General features: G+C 55.5%; 1 protein-coding gene across 1 annotated transcript in view; it reads right to left on the bottom strand.

Annotated features, from left to right (window-relative positions):
• Positions 1 to 352: 352 nt before the first annotated feature.
• Positions 353 to 18,862, bottom strand: part of IFFO2 (intermediate filament family orphan 2) — a 48,288-nt gene continuing 29,778 nt past the window's right edge. Inside the window, exons 2-9 of the mRNA XM_004426109.3 lie at positions 15,678 to 15,738; positions 14,416 to 14,511; positions 13,095 to 13,235; positions 11,626 to 11,765; positions 7,672 to 7,792; positions 7,447 to 7,539; positions 6,113 to 6,243; positions 353 to 4,813 (exon numbers count right to left, since the gene is read on the bottom strand). Of these exons, the coding sequence (XP_004426166.2) occupies positions 4,708 to 4,813; positions 6,113 to 6,243; positions 7,447 to 7,539; positions 7,672 to 7,792; positions 11,626 to 11,765; positions 13,095 to 13,235; positions 14,416 to 14,511; positions 15,678 to 15,738 (889 nt within the window). The 3' untranslated portion in view covers positions 353 to 4,707. The remainder of the gene's footprint in view (positions 4,814 to 6,112; positions 6,244 to 7,446; positions 7,540 to 7,671; positions 7,793 to 11,625; positions 11,766 to 13,094; positions 13,236 to 14,415; positions 14,512 to 15,677; positions 15,739 to 18,862) is intronic.

The following is an 18,862-nucleotide window of genomic DNA, read 5'->3' as shown; positions in this document are numbered from 1 at the left end:
TGTCAAGCCATGCTGTGGCAGCGTCCCATATAAAGTAGAGGAAGATGGGCATGGATGTTAGCCCAGGCCCAATCTTCCTCACAAAAAAGAAAGCAAGAAATGGGGGCTCTGTGATTAACAGGACCTTAATTCCAAACCAGGCTACAACAATTACTCAGCCTTAATCTCTCTGGCTCTCTCTTCCCCTTCTGTAAAATGTGTACAACTGTCAGAGGCAAATGTAACCAGTGATGTGAAATTCCCCTATTGTGTCACTAGTTGGCTACTTTGTTTTAGTGTTTATGTGGCCCTCAGTCCTCTTCCCCATCCCCCATCACCACTCTATTGTCAATTTAAAAAAAAACACCATCAATTCTAAGACATTTCACTTTATTTAAAAGAAGCCAATATACAGGATATAAAGGGCATGATATTTACAACAGTACAGTAAACAGGTTGGTTTCCGGTAGGATCAGTAGTCTTTCAATGAGTATAAACCCCCCCTTCCCCTTGATGCTAGACCCAGCTGGCAGACAAACAGCAACAGTGGGGTGGGATGGGACTGCAGGATACAAAGTCTCCCTGGATGAGGCTAAAAATCAGGTTGATGCTAAAATGTCCATGAATGGGTCTTGGGGGGTGGGGAGCAGTTTCCTTTGCCTCATTTCTTTTCGGGCTTGGCAAGGGGAATGGTGAGGGATTTGCCCAAGACTAACACACAGCCCATCCTGAGCCTAGAAAGCTTCCACCCATGGAAAGTTCCCTTCCAGAGAGAATTTGCCTTTACCCATACCCACCGGCCACCTGCAGACTCCCCACTCTAGGAGACAGCCCTTCTAGAACCCAAGCTCAGTGTCTCAAGGTGGATGACTCAGGTCTGGGGAAGCCCCCAGCACCCTAGTTCCTTAACCAGGACCCTGGAGGAGCACATCAAGGACTGTAGCCCAGGCCCGGGCCTGGAGCGGGCACAGCCAGGGCTGGGCTACGAGCAAGTCACAGCATTTCCTCTCCTCTTCCAAGTGCCTGACAACCTGGGACCCACTAGGGCCCAGGCCCCAAGGAGCCGTGTGCCCCCTGAACCTACAGCCCCATTGCTGCCCACGCTCTGCTGCTTCTCAATTCGCTCCCAAACACAGCTGACTTGGAAATGGATCTCGGGAGACCAGAGCTCAAGGAACTAATCAGAGCCCACCCTCTGAAAAGCAGGGCTTGTTGCCCACGGAGTACCCCTCCCCCTCCCAATTCTGAATTCCTCACTGCCCACCTACTCCCACAAGTACCCTCCCCACTAAGACTTCCAAGGACCAGAGAGCTGAGGGAGCAGGGAACAGAGAAATGGGGTGAGGTGGGACTTGCACTCTGCTGAAGCTGCTCACGGGTGTAGATGAGCAGGCGGTGAGGACCGGGAGATGGGGATGGGTACTGATTATATTAAATCCAGCAGCAACATGCATCTTGTCCACAGAAAAATGCTGGGCTACCACAACTGCCTACCCTAGATTAAAAAAACCTTTCCTTTCATAAAAATAGATGAGAGACTCTTGCTTTATAAATAGATTACATTTAGCTTAAGTTATACCTTATATTATCCCCTACCCCACACCCTCTCCCCCACCCCAAGCCAAAGTGGTTTGATTCTCCATAGGTCATCTGAAGGACACCCAGGGGCTAAGTCCATGATGGACTGGCCCTTCAGAGACCTCAAGACATATTGCTACAAGAAAACAAAATGTGTGTACCTGCCAATAATTTTTTTCCCTGTTCGGAGTCTCAGAAGAGTGTGTGTGTGTATTTGTGTGTGTGTGTATGCGTGCACATATTCCACAACCAGGGAGCCAAAAGGAAGCTACTCTCCCTGCCCCTCCCCAATCCTCTCTTTTTATAAACCCCCCCAAAATAGGAGAGTGAAAGAGGGCAGCACAGGAGAGCCCATCTGAGAACAATTCCAAAATACCAATGTCAATATGACACTGGGCTTAGAAATAGAAAACCAATATTAAGTATTTACAGCTTTACAAAGGACGGACCAGTTTGTCCCAACTGGACCTGGTGCTGCCCCAGCGAGCGTTGGGGTCTTTCTTGGCAAGCTGTGGGCTCTTGGCGGGGGACAAGCAGGGCCCACTGGCAACTAACTCAAAAAAAAAAAGTGGTGGGGAGGGAGGCAGCCAGGCCTTGGTCCAGGCCAAGACCCAGGACCCCACCCAGGAGGCTGGTCACCACACTCTCGCTGCCCCCCTGCATCCACCTGCCCCAAATCTTTGCTCCCCAGGGGAGAGCAGCTATTAAAAACCAGGAGGAATAACTTTCCAGCCAACGTATGTCTCTGGCTCCTGCCATTTCCATACTCCCTGGACAGATTCAGAGTACCCCAGTCCCCAAAGACAAACATCCTATGTATACAAGGGGGAAAGCACAAATAATACCACTGGCCACCAGTCGCCACGGCCACCTAGTTACCCCCAATACTTACACTGTTGCCTTACTGTCTTAACCCTAACGATACGTCTGCCACCCTCCCACCACCTTAAAAAACAACCCAAGGCTGGCTTCTAGTCTGCCCGCCTAACCACGCCATTCGATGCCTCCTGCAGGCCTGGACTGAGGAGGCCCTCGGGGGCGGCCATCTCCCCCATCTCAAAAACGGAAAATCTTTTCAGCAGCTGAGGTCCAAGCCCAACTGGCTCTGATAACCTTTGGTTAAAGTAAAACTAAAACTAAAACAACATAACAATAACGACAATAATAATCGAATATGTTTGAACCCTGTAACCTTTAGAACAAGGGTCAGCGAGGAGGAGGGGAAGGGCTGTCTCTCCTCTGAAACCATCGTCCCTCCACATACCACCAAGGGACTGCGGCCAATCAGAGACGCTGGGAATGGAAGCCTCTCAGCCAGACTGCCACTGGGAACCAGTAGGAGGTCCCCTCAACATAAAAAAAGAGGAAAAAATTCACAATAAAGGCCACCAAGTTCTGATAAATAAAAATGACACACGGTCACTAACACTCTCTCACTCTCTCCACATATATATTATATGAATGTTATGTACAATGGTTTTAAGACTGAAAAATAGGTAAGGGAATGGAAGAGAAAGAAGGCCCTTACCGGTGCCCTGGAGGAAGGACAGGGCCACATCCTACTCAAAGCTAGAGCCCTCCTCTGCCTGCAGACAGAAGCAGCAGGTGGGAAGGTCTGGTCCTCGGGCACATTTTGCTCCTTTGACCTCCAGGGGGAGCTCCTGGGCCAACGAAAACAAAAATCAGCACTAAAGCCCACGGTAGTGGGTACAAAAAGAAATTTAAAAAAAAAAAGCAAAGCCTGCTCAGCTGGCTCCAAGCTGAGACTTGGCGGGTGGCCTCGACACAGCGCCCTTCAACTCGGGCCCACTCCAGTCCTGGGGAGATACTGGCTCAGATTAACTCCCCAACTGGTCAGTCAACCAAGTGAAGTATGGAAAGAGGCTTGCATGTGCCTGTGAGCAGAACAAGGATGGTTCTCACTCCCGCTCCACTCCTGCCACCTCTGATCCACCAGCAGCCCTTGCTGCCTCCTTTCCTTTCCCTTTCCAGTGTCTACCAATGGCCAAACAGCAGGCGACTGGGAGACAGTGGAGAACCAAGATGGCGGCAGGCGGTACTGACCCGGCTCCACCGTGGAGAGGTGGATACCAGGCCTGGCCTCTTCAGACTTTCTCACAGAGAAATTAGAGATCTGCAACCCTTTATCGTTGGCTGGAAAGGGACAGAAAAACATCAAGTCATCAGGGCAATAAAAGACCCCCCCAACCCACAGAAGTCCCAAGAAAGCAAGCAGTCAGGTGACCGAGGGCCTTGCAGGAGCCAGGCCCCGCGACCGACCTTGACTGCACCCCCTCCGAGTCAGTGCTCACCCTCGGAGGCTGCGAGAGAGATTGCCTTAGCTTTGGCCTCCCTCCCAGGAAAACCAGGGGTCTGGGAGAGGGCCTACCTTCCACAATGATATAAGGCAAGCTGCTGTTTTCTGTTGGTTTTGTTTTTTGCATAGTAGTTTAAACACAGTGAGGCTCCACCTTCCCCCACAGTGCCTTGTCCCTCCGCTTTGCCACTCGATCCAAAAAGAAAATAAAAATTTGTCTTCCCTCCCTCCTTCCATCTTTTCTCTCTTTCGGTAAGTGAAGAACACCTGGGAGGTCCCCGTCCAGGCCTGGGAAGGTTGCAGAAGCAAACAGCTCCTTCCTGGGGGTAGGCAGATCACTCCAAGCGCAGCTTGGTCAGCGCTGGCCAGCAAAAGGAGGGGAGGGCATAGCTCACAGCCAATCAGAGGAGCAGGTGGGAGGGTAGAAAATCTGCGTTATACCATGCCCGGGGGCCCCGCCCTCACCTAGAGTTTTGTATAAAAACACCTGCAAGGAATAATTCTTTGGAGCTCAAAGTGGCTCAGCTTAAGGGAAAAGGCACAGTTAACACTGCATCGTCCGGACAGAAGTCTGCATTTGTAATGTGGAGAACAATAGAAATTGACAGCACCATTCCTTGGGTGGGTGGATGGAGAAGGGGCACTGGTTGGTGGTGGGGTGGAAGGAAGGAAGGAAGGAAGCAGCGGTCCCTCAGGGCCTCCAGACAAGGGAGGGCAGAGGAAGTCTGTATGGTGAGGACTGGAGCCCCACTCCGAGGAGCCTTCCTGGCCCCACGGGGAGAAAGGGGCAGAGGCCCCATCACCAAGACCACCAGGCACGGGGGCCTCGGTCATCAGCTGACCATGGGCTCCACGTCCGCCTCCCGCTCAAAGTCGTCCTGGATCTCGTCTGTACTTCCTGAGTCACTGCTGGCCACAGAGCTGGGGGACGGTGAATTCCTGGAAGGCACGAGAGAATGGGGGGCGGTCAGAGGGTAGCCTGCGGACCCCTGAAGGGATTCAAGGAGCGAGACAGGCCGAGCAGCCACTCCTGTAAAATCTAACCTCAGGGGATCCTGCCCTGACACCTCGCCCTTGCTCTGCTTTCCTTAGAATCTTCTAAGCTCACGCGTTGAAAGTAGCCCTCAAGACCTCTTGGGACCCCCTGCACTAGCCTCTTATAGTTCTGGGTGCTAAGAGCTCCTCGGGAGCAGGGACCATGGATCAAGCTTGGTTCTGACCCTCCAACCACCAAACACAGGTCTGGGCACATAGAGATGCTCAGTAAACCCCAATTAACTCAGAGCTCAAAGGGAGGCCACACTGGATAGCAGTTAATAGCACTGGCTTCGAATTCTGGGTCTATCACTGATGAGCTGGGGGACCTTGGGCCAGCTGTTTAACCTTCCTAAGTGTCCACTCCTCCATCTGAACAATGGAGATAACAACAGTGGGTTCTGGAGGATTCAGTGAGTTAAATGGATGTCATGCTAAGCCTAGGGCCACACACACAGCTTCCCACGGAGCTTCTGCCTCTTTTATGGCCTGAACCATGGCCTGCAGGAATACATTCATAATAAGAGAAACAAAATTACAATTAACATACACTTGTGTTTTATGCCAAGCATTTCACATGTATCATCTCATTTTATTATTAGCATGTCTGTCTCCCCAATGAGGCTGCATGTTCCTTGAAGGCAGGGGCTCTATCTTTGTTTTGGGGTCCCCCAGCAAAGAAAGGGGCCTGATGCATGTCAGTCTCCTGGGACAGACCCACTTAGCCCTGGGTTGGAAGTTGGGAAAGGAAGGGAAACGGCTTCCTATGGACAAATGCGAGCCCCATCAGCAACGGTGGAGAGGAGGGCCCTGCCCACTCCCTCCAGCTGCCGATTCAGCAGAAAGTGGGGTGTAAGCCCGTTGAAGACAGGGGCTGTGACTGTTCTGTTCATCACTGTATCCCCATAGCCTTGCACAGAGCAGGCCTTTGACAAGTAACTGTTGAATCACTGGGGGCACAGTTGCTGTGGGAGTTATGTGAAATTAATATGTAAGGCATCTAGCATATAGTAGGTGGCTAATATCCATTGGATGCTTGGATGGACGGATGGATGGATGGGCAGATGAATGGATGGATGCCCGGAAGGGTTAGGTGGATGGGCTGGGCAGATGAAACAGGCCAGGCTGTAAGTTTCAGCCCCACGAATTCCCCCCAAGAACCCAACCAACCACTGAGTCCCCAGGGAGGACAAGACGGGGTACCTGTCTGCGGAGCCTTTGATAAGACGGCGGCAGGTCTCCATCTGCACGTCCAGGCCACGCTTCATGCTGCACATCTCCATGTACTCATGCAAGTGCCGGTTCATGTCGCTCTTGGCTGTGGCCAGCTCCAGCTGAGAGGAACCAACACGGGTAAGAGTCAGGCCAAGTCACCCTTGTAGCAGAACCTCAGCAACCTCCCTCCTCGCGACCTCGGCGGTGGCAGCATCAAGGCCACCCCTGGCCCCCACACCCTCAGGGCCCTGCCTCGTGGACATCAATCCTCTCTCTGCTCTCTGCGTAGTGGTCCATGGCCTCTAGAACTGCTTCTGCTGAAAGGGGACTGGTTGCTTAGCAACCACAGGGCCAGCCTTCCCTGATGGGCCCCCACCTGGTTCTGCCAACTCCACCCTGCCCGGCATCTCCTTTCTACGGACTTGGTTAGAAAAGTCCTCGAGGGCCGGCCCCGTGGCTTAGCGGCTAAATGCGCGCGCTCCGCTGCTGGCGGCCCGGGTTCGGATCCCGGGCGCGCACCGACGCACCGCTTCTCCGGCCATGCTGAGGCCGCGACCCACATACAGCAACTAGAAGGATGTGCAACTATGACACACAACTATCTACTGGGGCTTTGGGTGGAAAAATAAATAAATAAAATCTTTAAAAAAAAAAAAAAAAAGAAAAGTCCTCGAGTCTCTTTCACGTTTCTGACCTTCTCCTCTACCAAATGATACACCCCCCCAGGGAAGGAGCCTGCTTCTCTCTCCCAAGCGTGACCAGAGCAATGACTCTCAGGAATAGACGTGGCCAAGTCCACAGGCTCTGGAGCAGAGAGAACTGGGCTCGAAGGCCGCTTCCTGGCTGAGGCCTTGGGCAGGTCACTTGGTCTCTTTTAACCTCATCCTCCTCTGTGAAACGGGATACACAGTGCCTACTGCACCAGGTGGAGGCTCCGAGGGACCTCTGGGCACACACACAGCATGTGGATACCAGGGAGGGTGGACTTCAAAGGGCTTACTAGTGCCCAGCATCACTCAAATGATGTCACTCAAATGTCAGCTCTCTTTATTTTGGGATCACCATCTACGCTGAGGAACAAAAAAAAATTCTCTGGGGCAGACAGGGATCATCACCCCCATTTTACAGATTAGGAAACTGAAGCCCTAAGAGGGGTATGGCTTGCCCAGCGCCAGGCAAGGAATCGGTAGGCCTCCTGACTCCTGATCCTGGGCCTGCCCCCCTCTACTCGCCCCTGCACACATGGGCACTTGACCACCGGGGGTCTCAACCCTGTGGCCTCAGTGGAGCTTCCCCGGGGGCTCCACAGCCCGCACCCTCACCTCGATCTGGCCTATGGTTTCCTGGTACTCCCTGTCTCTCGTCTTGAAGAAGGATTCGGTCTCGTGGATCAAGTTGCCCAGGTTTTCCTCTTGCTGGGGAAAGAGAACAAAGGGGACGATTGAGCTGGTGGTGGAGGCTGCAGGGAAAGAACGGGGACAAGGGATAACTGAAGGGAGGGCCCCGGTCCCCGCCTCCCGGCCTTTGGGAAGCCAGGCCCGGCCCACCTCGCCCTGCAGGTCGATGGATGGGTTGCAGTTGGTGAAGTCCTCCCAGAGCAGCAGTGTGTCCTCATTCTCCTCCCACGTCAGGCTGTCACAGTCGTCGTCAAAGTCAAAGGTCTCCCGCCTGGGGGGACACGAGAGGGCGTGACTGAACAGAGGCCAGGCTCCAGGGGTCCGGATGGGGGAGAGAGGGGGGCACCACCCACGGGTATGCTCCTACAAGGCGGCCCTCTAAAAAGACAGGGGTAGTGGCCAAAGTGGACATGTGCCTTACCCCTGGGGTTAACCCTTTTAAAATGCAGAAGGTATTCACATATTATTCATACAATTTAAAATGTATATTTTTTAAGATGCTTGGCTTGAATTAATGGAGACTAAAGATATTTGCCTCCCAAGTCAATCTAATAACTTTTTCCATTCATTTAACAGTGCATTTCCTGAGCCCCTACTTTGAGCCTGGCACTTTATATAATCTCTGCAACTCGGCAAGGTTGATACTATTATACCCATTTTACAGATGAGGAAATTGCAGCTCAGAAGGAATAACTCACTTGTCCAAAGTCACGCGACTAGCCTGTAACAGAAACTGGGGCTGACAGGCAGATCTTCCTGTTTCCTACAGCCCTTTCCTCCCCATCAAAACCTCGCTGGGCACCAAATGTGCTGGGCAAGGACCGGCCGCTCAGCATGTATTAAAATGCAATCCATTCCACCCTCACAACAATCCTTTGAGGCAAGCCTGATTATTATTCCCATTTTCCAGGTGAGGAAACCGAGGCTCAGAGGGACTAGGTGGACTCCTAGACCAACACATGCTGGAAATCAGGTTTGAATTCAAAGCCTGAGTGACTTTAGGGCTTCTTTCTTCACTAGAACTAGAAGTAGGGTGATGGAGCAGACAGGTTTGCCTGGGATTAACGGGTTTCTGGAGATGTACTCATTACCCCAACCGGAGGGGATCTTAAAAATCATTCGGCCTAACACGCCCATTATTCAGATGGAAGCCTATGCCTGCAGGAGTGAAATCACTTGACCGGGGGACTTAGCCGCAGAGGAGGATGTGCGCCCCAAGTCTCCAGATTCCCGTGGCAGGGCCCCCCACTGCCTGCACTGCCTCCCTCGGCTCCTTCCTGGGTCCTCCAGGGCACCACTCCCAAACTCCCTACAAGGGACCAGGCTGGGGGCCACTGGGCAGGGCCCAAGAAGAAAGAATTTCTGGTAAAAAGCTACCAAGAGGGCCCCCTGGAGCCAGGGTCCCCGCCAAAAAGCAGTTCCTGCCGGAGCCTGTAGGTGGCTCCGGGGTCCAGGGACCAGAGGCGCCAGGGCTGGAGAGGGAGGCGCCGCGCCTGGCTAGCTTCAGAGGAGCCCCTGGGGTTGACTGTCACTGCATTACATACTCGACTGCTGACTTCACTTCCTTCCCAGCGGCTGGGATCTGAAGGATATCCCAGCTGAAGATAGGGGAGCCAGACAGGACGGGAAGATGGACAAGACAAAGGGGTCAGAAGAGGCATCCCCACTCCCCATAGATCTGGAGGGCGGGGCTGAGGAGGAGGGCTGGCCACTGTGCAGAGAAAGTAGCAAATTCCTCCCCTGCTCCTTGGTCTGAAGCCCAAGGAACCGATTTTGATTAAAACAAGACAACCCTGACACGAGTGCCTCATTTAGAGACTTCAGTGGAACCGGCCTGGGCATCTCTGCTTGGGTCTCAGCCAGTAGCTGGCGGGAGATATCAGTGGGAGGGGCCGGGGCCCCACTCAGGGTGGGGTCGGCATGGCCTAGATTAGAACTGCAAGGGTGGGGGAGTGATCAGAGGATGTTTTTTTAACTTAGACAACTTTACGACCAGATAAATCTGATTGGACACTAAATCACCCAGTTCAGACCTGTCAGCACTCAGGCACCATTTCCGCAGCACAGGAATGCTCTTTCCTACACACAGGAGCACTGCCAGTGGAGCCCCCGACTCGGCTCTCAGGACTGTCCCTTTCCGCTCACTCCATTCATGGGCAGCCTAACAATTCCCTAGGGACTTTATGAAAACGGGGACAATGACTTCTTCAGAGAAGACCTTTCATTCGACCAAATGAACCCAGCCTGTGTCTGTGGGGTGTACATCCTGCCTTAGGCTCAGAAATGCCCAGAGCAACATTCAGAAAACCCAGAGCCGACCAGGGTTCTCTTCCAAAGGCCCTCTCGTCAGCAAGAGATGAGAATATGAGATGTGGGGGTATGTCAAAAGATGGATCAAGAATCTAGGAGTCTCCTCGTCACCCTCAAACAGCAAACCCACAAAACACAGCCCCATCTCCGTTCTGTTTCAAGGGAATGGCAAGTACAGGGAAGTGGCGGGCAAACCCATCCCTGCCCAGTTCCAACTCCTGTCTTCCTTAGAGTCGCCTTTCTCAGGGGCAAAGGGACCGGGGCAGGGATGGTCCCAGAGAGAGCAGAGGAGGGACATCTCTTCCAAGCACGAACACAGCTGGTTGGGACAAAGCACTGGACCCAGAGTCGAGGGCCAGCTCTGTCCCCATTTCTCATGCGCCCCTCTCTGAGCCTCAGTTTCCCCATCTGTACGGGAAGGGGCTGGGCGGAGTGGTCTTCGGACTCTGTAAAAGCCCACCCCAGAGCTTTGCAGGAGCTTTGTCAGGAGAGGCTCTGGGCCCTGGCTTTTGAAGGAGCAGATGTCAGAGTGATCTGCTAACAGCAGCGTGCTCTCTGGAGGGGTTCTGGGAGGTTTTGTGATGGCTCATCGGAGGCAGGAGCTCACCCCTAGCCCTGCTGTCGGAAACTCAGGACTCCAGGGGGCACATCAGGCCAGAAAGCTGGCTCAGCCTGGAGACTCTGATGCAGGGGGATGGGTGAGTCAGGGGGGAATGGGTATGGGGAGGAATGGGATCCTGGGGGAAAACTGAGTTCTCAGAGCCCAGGTGCCCAACTGTGAGGGACTCCAGAGAGAGCGGGCAAGAGTGGGCCAGGGAGAAAGGTGGACCCCAGAGGCCCAGTCTCAGCCCTGCCCTTTGACCCCAGGCCCTTAGTTAAGTCATCCAAAGCACCTCTCCCCTCTTTCCCCACTCCACTTTAGGGTACAACACGGATTAGAGTTAAAGATAGATCAGGATTGGAAATATGGCACTGGACAGGCCAAGGCCACCACACATCCCTGCCCCAGGCACCTAGACCCAGAGAGGTTCTGGTAAACCAGTGCTCCGCAGGGGCAGGGAGAGGAACCCCGATCGGTAGCATTTGCCAATTTCCCACCATGGCAAACTTTAAGCTACCAATGTGCCATCACTGAAGCTAGAGTGGGCAGACATGCACACTACCAGCTTTCACGAGCCAGTCCAAGCCGGCCCCAGCCCACCACTGACGGTATCCAGCCCCAGACTCTGTCACTAACCCAGGCAGCATCTCACCGTGAGAGAACACAGGCAGACAGGCCGGGCTGTGAATCCCAGCTCTGCACCTATTAGCAGAATGGTCTTGGCCAAGTGGCTTCCCCTCTCTGAGTCTCAGTGTCCTCATCTACAAAAGGGGAGCGATAACTCCACCTCCTAGGCTTGTCTGGGGTCACTGAGTCACACTTGTAAAGCACCTCGCAGATGGAGGATGCTCAGTGAACGTTGGGAGCCCTCCCTCGGCCAGTGTGGTGGGTCCCGGTGTGGGTCAGCTCTAAGCCCTCCCACCACAAAGAAACGAGTGAGAGTGGGTCTGAGGCTTGATCAAGACTCGCACACAAATCCAACGTCCACCACCATTTGGCCCTCTCTGAAAATGTGAAACTCCCCAAATCATACATGTTGAAAATGAATGCAAATTCTTTCAGAACACTATGCTGGCTATACAAAACACACCAGTGGGCTACTTTCAGCCTAGGCCCCCAGTCTGCCACCCCCGCCCAGCAGTCTGCAGAAGTGGAGAGGACCCCCCCCCGCACTGGGGCAGGGCGATACTCACAGCTGATTAAACATGCGTTTCATCTCGTCCGTGATGTTCATGGAGCCGACCTCGTCATCCGAGAACCGGTTCCCCTCCCCGTCCTGCTCGGAGATGTCATCGTCCGAAGCGACCTTACGCTCTTTCTTTTTGGGGACCACCTGACCCGGAAAGGAAGAGATCAAGGTAACTGGCAGGCTCTGCTGGGATGGAGGGTGCGGTGGGCTGGGAAGGGAGCTGGCTTCCCGCAGGATGGATGGAGCGTGGCTGGGGCCAGCCACAGCCGGGAGAGATGCACAGGTCCTCTAAGAAGCAGGCAGCGTTAGCAGGAAGCGTGAGGGGGTGACATGCAGGATGGAGGACACAGACGGCCTGGACCCTTCCCTGCCCTGGTGGTTGGGCTGGCCCAGCTCGCCCCTTCACCAGAGAAACAGCCCCATGAATTCGGGAGAGCAGTGGGCCAGGCCGGGGCGCAGAGTCACCTGGGAGGTCTCAGAGCCAGCCAGAGACATGGAGAGGCCCAGACGGCCCCATGCTCCCCACAGCCCTCCCGCTCCCACGCAAAGGCAGAGGGGTGGGCAGCTCCAGGTTCACCAAGCTTCCTCCACTCCCAGCAGACAAGACTCGAGCGAACCCAAGAGGGCTGAAACGGCGTCCCCCACTTCCCAGGGGAGGGGCAGCGAGAAGGCACAGAGGTGGACAAAGGGCCCCGGGGAAGCCCAGACCTCACCAGCTATACACAAACTCACACACTTAAAGCGACAACACACTGGACTGCCCTGGGCTCAAGCAAAAGCCAAACCACAATCCAAAACTCAAGAAGCAGCCTTTGGAGAATGACGCGCACCCTTCCGGCAGCTGGACTAGCCCCCCAGCACTCCCCGGAGGACAGCCTGCCGGTGCTAACTTCTCGCCTTCTCTGGGGACACACACCCTTGCTCATTTGGGGGGGGGGGGTGCCGACAGACTCTTCAGGGGGAATGGAAAACAGTCAAAGGCCAACAGCTCCTCTTCTGAATTCTGAGGCTCATCTGCCAGGGCACAGCCCACCTCACCCAGGGTTCCCCAGCCTGGCCCTGGCTCCCCGAATGTGGCGATGGCCCCCAGAGGAAGAGCACAGAATTGGGGCAGTGGACCCTGCGTGAACCAGTGGATGGAGCCCTGGAGGGTCAGGAGACCTGAGTTCCAGTCTCGGCTCTGCCCTTTCCTTCCTTGAAGCCGTCACGCCACCCCCGCCCAAGTGAGTGGCCTCCTGAGCCACAGGATGAAGGGTCAGCATGGGTGATGGTGAGCCCACCAGTCTACGAGTCCCTGATTCTGTTTTCCTGGGGAGGCCAGAGGGGTGGGTAAACGCTGCCTCTGGGGGAGGGGGAGTGAGCGGGGTGTCAGGGAAACAGGGGTTGGCCAGGCAGGGGGGGGAGGGCGGCCGCCCTGAGAGGGGGCAGTGGCAGGTGGGCGTGGCGGCTGCTGAGCGGAGTGGCCCTATTCACCTGGAAGATCTTGGACACGTCTTCCGAGTTCCGCTGCTGTGCGACATCGCACAGCTTGGCCGTGATATCGATTCGGCGACAGATGTCCATGTCCACCTTCATGGCCTTTTCTTGGATCTTTGTGTCCAGGTCTGTCATGGGCTGCAGGGAGGACAGCAGGGGTTACGTGAGCGAGGGACGGAGCAAGCACGGGGGCGGAGCAGTCGCCCCCAGGCTCCTGCTGCACAGAGAGGCGGGAGGCCCCCAGGTGCGGGGTGGGAGGCCCCGGAGGCCGAGGGGGGCCTTGAGCTTTTCCTGGGCGTGAAGGACTGGGTCAGGGCAGGGGTGGAGGGGACGTGGGAACTGCAGGTTTGGTGCCACGTGGACAACGTGAGACCGTTTGCCAGTCTCCCTAAGGGCTGGAAGGCACCCTCTCAGCAGACGCAGTGTCAGTGTTTACTTTGTTAGAGCAAAAAAAAAAAGAAAACAACTCCCTCTGTTGAAAGACGTCCCTTCTTTCCACCCCCGTGCCCCATCTGTCCCCACACAGAGGGGCCTGCCAAGGCGGCGCTCTCTCTCCAGGATTCCTCCCATGGCTGACAGCGGGAGGCCGCCTAGGGCAAGCGGGACCCCTTGGACCCCAGTGAGGGGAAGCCAGGGGGCCTGCACCTGAAGCCCCCAAGGCTTCTTCCAGACACGCCAGCCTCACGACCCTCAGGACCAGAAGCCAGGCCAGGCTGAGTCACCCGCATTTGGGCTCCTTCTCCTTTCTGGCAGCCCTTCCTACATACTGCCCACTGCGTGAGGGGGGCAGGACTCCCGGGTCCCCAACGGGAAGGAGGCCTTCGCTGCCAACAGCTCCCCCCGCCACGGTTACTCAGAGGGGCTCCGATCGTCAAAAGGACACACACACTGGCCTCTCCCGACTTTACAAGCAACCCTGCTGAAGACTGCTGGCCTGAGGGGCTCTCAGGCTGGCACAGACCAGACCTGGGGGTCTCCCTCAACCTGTGCCCAGACACCGAGGCCCACGGCCACCACCCTCCCTCATCACGGCGAGCCGGGCAGGAGTCGGAGCAAACACGCACATAGACCATCAGAGGAGCCCCGGGAGGGCGGGAGGGGTTAAGCGGCAGATTAATGCATCTCTACTCAGACCAAGGGAAGCGGACGTGGGGGAGGGCGCCTGGTCTCTGATGCATCCGTCACCTTCACGTCAAACGCAGCCAGCCAGGACTCTAACTAGAAGCTGAGCTCCGGAGCCTCGGAGTGAATGAAGCATTTTGCATGATGGTGGAGGGGGGGGGTCGTGACGCCTGGGGGCAGTGGCCATGGTACTTACGTCACTCATGAGCCCCTTAAACACCACCAGCTCAGCCTTGAGCCGCTCGATCTTCTCGTTCATCTCCTCCTGGATGGCCTCTGCCTCCTGTGCCGCCTACGGGGGACGGAGATGGGGAGGGTTTAGGGACGCTGGCCACCCTGAGGGGTAAGAGGGACTGGACACCTGGGTCCAGAGCCCTGGACACCTGACGTGTAACCAGGCCAGGTGCCTGAGTGCCAGGGAGGGGCGCCAAGGACGTCATCCCAGCCCGGCCTCCCACCCAGCCCTGCTCACTGCAGAGCACCACTCAGCGTAAAACCCTTCTCAAAAGGAATATTTACGCATGGAAAAATCCATGGCAGATATTAAGAGAAAAAGAGCAGATTCATGTCACAAGGGAGGGATCCAATAGGTTAAAATACTATGTCAATTCATGTGAAATCGCCAATAGCTGACCAACTCTGATCTCAAAAATGGCAGTCACATGTGTCAACCCAACCAAATGTACACATCCAGAGTATGTGTGTGTTTGCACAGAAAAGACCAGAAGGTCCCACACTGATTTATCAACAGTGGAGGGCCAGAGCTGGAAGTAAGTTTTGTTCAAGTATTTGACCATGAGCATGTTATATGTATAAAGGAGAAAGCACGTTCGTTATAAAAGGGGGACGTTCATCCTCTTCCTCCTATACGTTGACATTATTTTAATGTTTCTAACTTTCTGAGAAGATCAGCACTTTAAATTCCAGAAAGCAATTTTTTAAAATGTTTGGAAGAACTTTCCAGGCCTTCTCATGGAGTCTCTGTTCTTGTGCCCATTTGACTAGAGGAAAACAGAGGCTGAGAAGGTGGAGTTTGCTGCCCGGGGCACACGGCAGGTGGGTGAGGTGCGGGGCCCAGAGCTCCCGGGAACAGCAAGGGAACGTCCTCATGGCCGCCACAGAGAGCCCGCTGGGGCTGGGGGCCACCCCCAGTGAGGCCCACCGCCCTCTCCAAGGCATCTAGCCCCCAGTCAGGTCCTGCAAGCCGGGACTCGGACCCAGGCTTCCCAACTCCTGTACCCGAGCTTTTCTGTAACACTGTGCTGGTCCCCTGCTAGCTCCACAGCAAGAGAAGTGGAGGAGGCCCCTTGGCTCCATCGAGGAGGCACTGAGGCATCAGGAGGTAACAGAGTAGGGTCTGGGCTGGGAACTGCCCCCCCAGCTTTGCCCCATGGACTGTGCCCACTGGCCAGATGGCTCTCTGGTGAGCCTCTCCCGGTCGGGACTCAGGGCTCTTACCTCCTGCAGCGTGTCCACCATGGTCTGCAGGTTCATGCGCTTGGCAAGCTCCTCCTCCCACCTGCAAGACCAAGAAGGACAGGTGGTCAGAGCGTGACCTCCCCACGCCAATGTAGCCCGCAGACACAAAGCCAGCACCCACCCTCAGCCTGTCCCAGTGGACCCATCCCTGCCTGCCCTCCTGGAGCTCCCGGTCTGGGGGGTCGGGGGAGGACCCACCAGGTTGACGAGTAACCATAACACCAGGTGGTGGTGACGAGTGCCACACACGAGGCAGGAGCACAGCACCAGGAGGAGACGAAGACGGGAGGGACTGCCACCCCCGATTCACACAAACTGTAAAGTGCTGTGTAAATGCTGCTGCTCCTGATGTTGCTACAAGCCACAGTATGGAAGCTGGCACTCGGGAGCCAGGCTGCAGCCAGCACCACACTCTTGTTTCTTTGCACCCGAAAGAAACAAACTTCCCTTGCCCTAACCATTGCAATCCTGCCACCTACCCTAACCAACAAAGAGGAAACCTACAGATGAGGAAACCGAGGCTCAGAGAAGTTAAACATCTTGCCCAAAGACACACAGCTAGTTAGTAGGGGGTGCTGAACTTCAAACCCGGGTCTGCTCTATTACGTTAAAACAAAAAATAATAAACACAGCTCTGACTCATTTAGCGCTTATTCTGTGCCAGGCCCTGTTCCAGGGTGTTCCATGTATTACCTCGTTCGTGCGCATGCTGGTTGAAACTGGACAGGACAGGACAGACGCAGAAGGCACACCGGGCTCACAGCGCGCCCCCAGCACGCACTGGAGGCAGGAGGGGATGGTGATAATTATGGTGCCATAACAACACCAGCTCACCGTAACAGGGTGCCGACCTCGTACCAAGCAGCGTGCTACACGCCGTAATTCAACCCTCCTAACAACCATCTTATCCCCAGGTAACAGGTGAAGAAAGCAAGGCAGAGAGTCAGAGGTCATGGTGAGGACAGGTGGGGCCAGGACTCAGACCCAGGCTGGAGGCTCAAACTGAGAGCTCGTAACCTGCCAGGCTCCCCGCAGACCCAGGACCCATCAGGGCCCCACCCGGGATCCCTCTCTCTCCCCTCCCTCCATCCTGGGACAGAACTCCTCTCTTTCTTCACCCCACGGCCGCCTCCCTACATGGCCTCGGAGCAGGCAGGTCTGGAAGCCTTTTAGGATGTTGTCAGGGCCAACTAAAAATAGGCCAGAGGGGAGGAATGGATGAAGACTGGGTTACGTCACCGGCTTTTGGAAAGAAGAGAAAACGGATACTGTTTGCACACACAGAGGAAAATTCCTCCTCTCCCCCAAACAAGACGAGACGGGCCTGGCCAGGGCTCCTGGCGGACACACACGCTCCCGTCTCCCCAGTTCCCCGTGGTCTTTACCAGCCCCCAGCACGGGCGGCCAGGCCTAGATCTACCGTGGGCTGCAAGGTCTAGAACCTAACGGGCAGTGGGGTGGGGGCTCCTGCCAGGAATGAAAGACACAGAGGAAGCTAAGGGGGGCCAGCCAGAGAACCTAAGGGTCTAATGCAGGGGGGACCACCTGACTGAACACCCTCATTGTACAAACAGGGAAACTGAGGCCCAGAGTGCGCGAGGAATTTGCCCAAGGTCACCCAGTATGTCAGGGGCAAGGCCAGGAGACCAGCCCCGTGCCTAACGTGGGGGACAGGAACGCCGCGTGGGTTGAAGTTCACAGGCGTCCTCACCCCAGCCCAGCAGCACGGGGCATCTGGGGAGGCCAAGGCCCAGAACACAGCCCCGAGCTGAATCATCTCTCCTGGCCAGGCTGCTCTGAGGGGGGCTGGGGACTCCATTCCAAAGCCGCTGAGCAGAGCAGAGGCCAGGGAGGGCCCAGGGGTGGCACTGGCTGCAGCCTGGCTTCTGGGGCCGCCTCGCTACTGCGTCTTGCAGCAACAGCAGCAGCAGCAGAGCAGGGGGCAGCGAGGGGTGAAGACGCAGCGCCCAGGGGCATCTCACCCACACACACCCATTTCCCAGACGGACTTTTGGGAACAAGGCCCAGCCCCCCCTCACGTTTCCTTAAGCAACCTTTCCACAAGGAAGGTGGGGCAGGGTCAACAGACCCAATGTACAGATGGGAAACTTGAGACCCAGAGATGAAAAGCAACTTGTCCCAAGTCAACCCAGAGCGAGAACACAAGCCATGTCTTTGGCTCTCTAGACACGTCAGCAGCCACTGATTGGCGAGCACGGTCTGGGTCCCACACACCAGGGTCCATGCCTTGTACTCATATCTCATCAGCCTTCCTGTGAATTATTAACCCTCTTGGGTAAAGACTTTTCCTCCAAACCCATTTTGCAGATGAGAAAGCTGAGGTTCAGAGAGGTGAGGTCACTTGTCTAAGGTCACACAGCCAGTAAGCAGGGATGGGACTCAAGCCCAGCCCATGCTCTAGAGCAGCAAGTCTCACACGTGATATGCACAGGAATCCCCAGGGATCTTGTTCACATGCAGACCCAGATCCGGCAGGTCTGGGGTGGGGTGGACACGCTGCATTTCCAATGAGCTCCCCTGCAGACGACACTTTGAGCGGCCCACACCTCGCTAGTTGTTTCTAAACTGCACCCCAGCACATGAGCTTGCACAAATGATTTCACGAGCCTTTTATTTCCAAAGCGGGGCTGGGTGGGCAGCCGGCGTGCCTGCTCCCAGGAGATGGAGGACAGACCCCCGCATGTCGACGGCAGCTGGCGTGACAGACTGAATCCGCTGCCCGCACTGACATCCCTCCCCACCACGGCGGGAAACCTGGCCGATGTTGACAATGCAGAAGAGCTTTGCCCTTCAGCTGCTCGGGCTGACTGGGGTGAGGGGACGACGGGGGATGTGCTGCTTAAGGCGCCCAGACGCCCACATTCACTGCAACGCAGCCTGGGGAGGGAGTACGCAGCTGAACCGAAAACGGGTCAACCATGTTGTGGGCTCTGAAATAGCAGCACCTGCTTCCCAGGCACACCCCCCCTCCACCCCGATGAAGAAGCTGCCATCCAAAACTGTCACCCAACATCACACAGCTAGGAGGGGGGTTGTTCCTATTTGACAGGGGAAAACTGAGACTCAGAGAATCTCCAAAAGAGGAGGCTGGAAGGGACCAGAGTTCACTCGTCCAAACCTCTGAGTGTACAGATAAGGAAACA

This window comes from Ceratotherium simum, chromosome 22 (genome assembly GCF_057802395.1).
Source record: "Ceratotherium simum simum isolate JZ-2026a chromosome 22, ASM5780239v1, whole genome shotgun sequence".
NCBI lineage: Eukaryota > Metazoa > Chordata > Mammalia > Perissodactyla > Rhinocerotidae > Ceratotherium > Ceratotherium simum.
The sequence above is the reverse complement of the archived record's forward strand: the minus strand, read 5'-3'. Positions and strand labels throughout refer to the sequence as shown.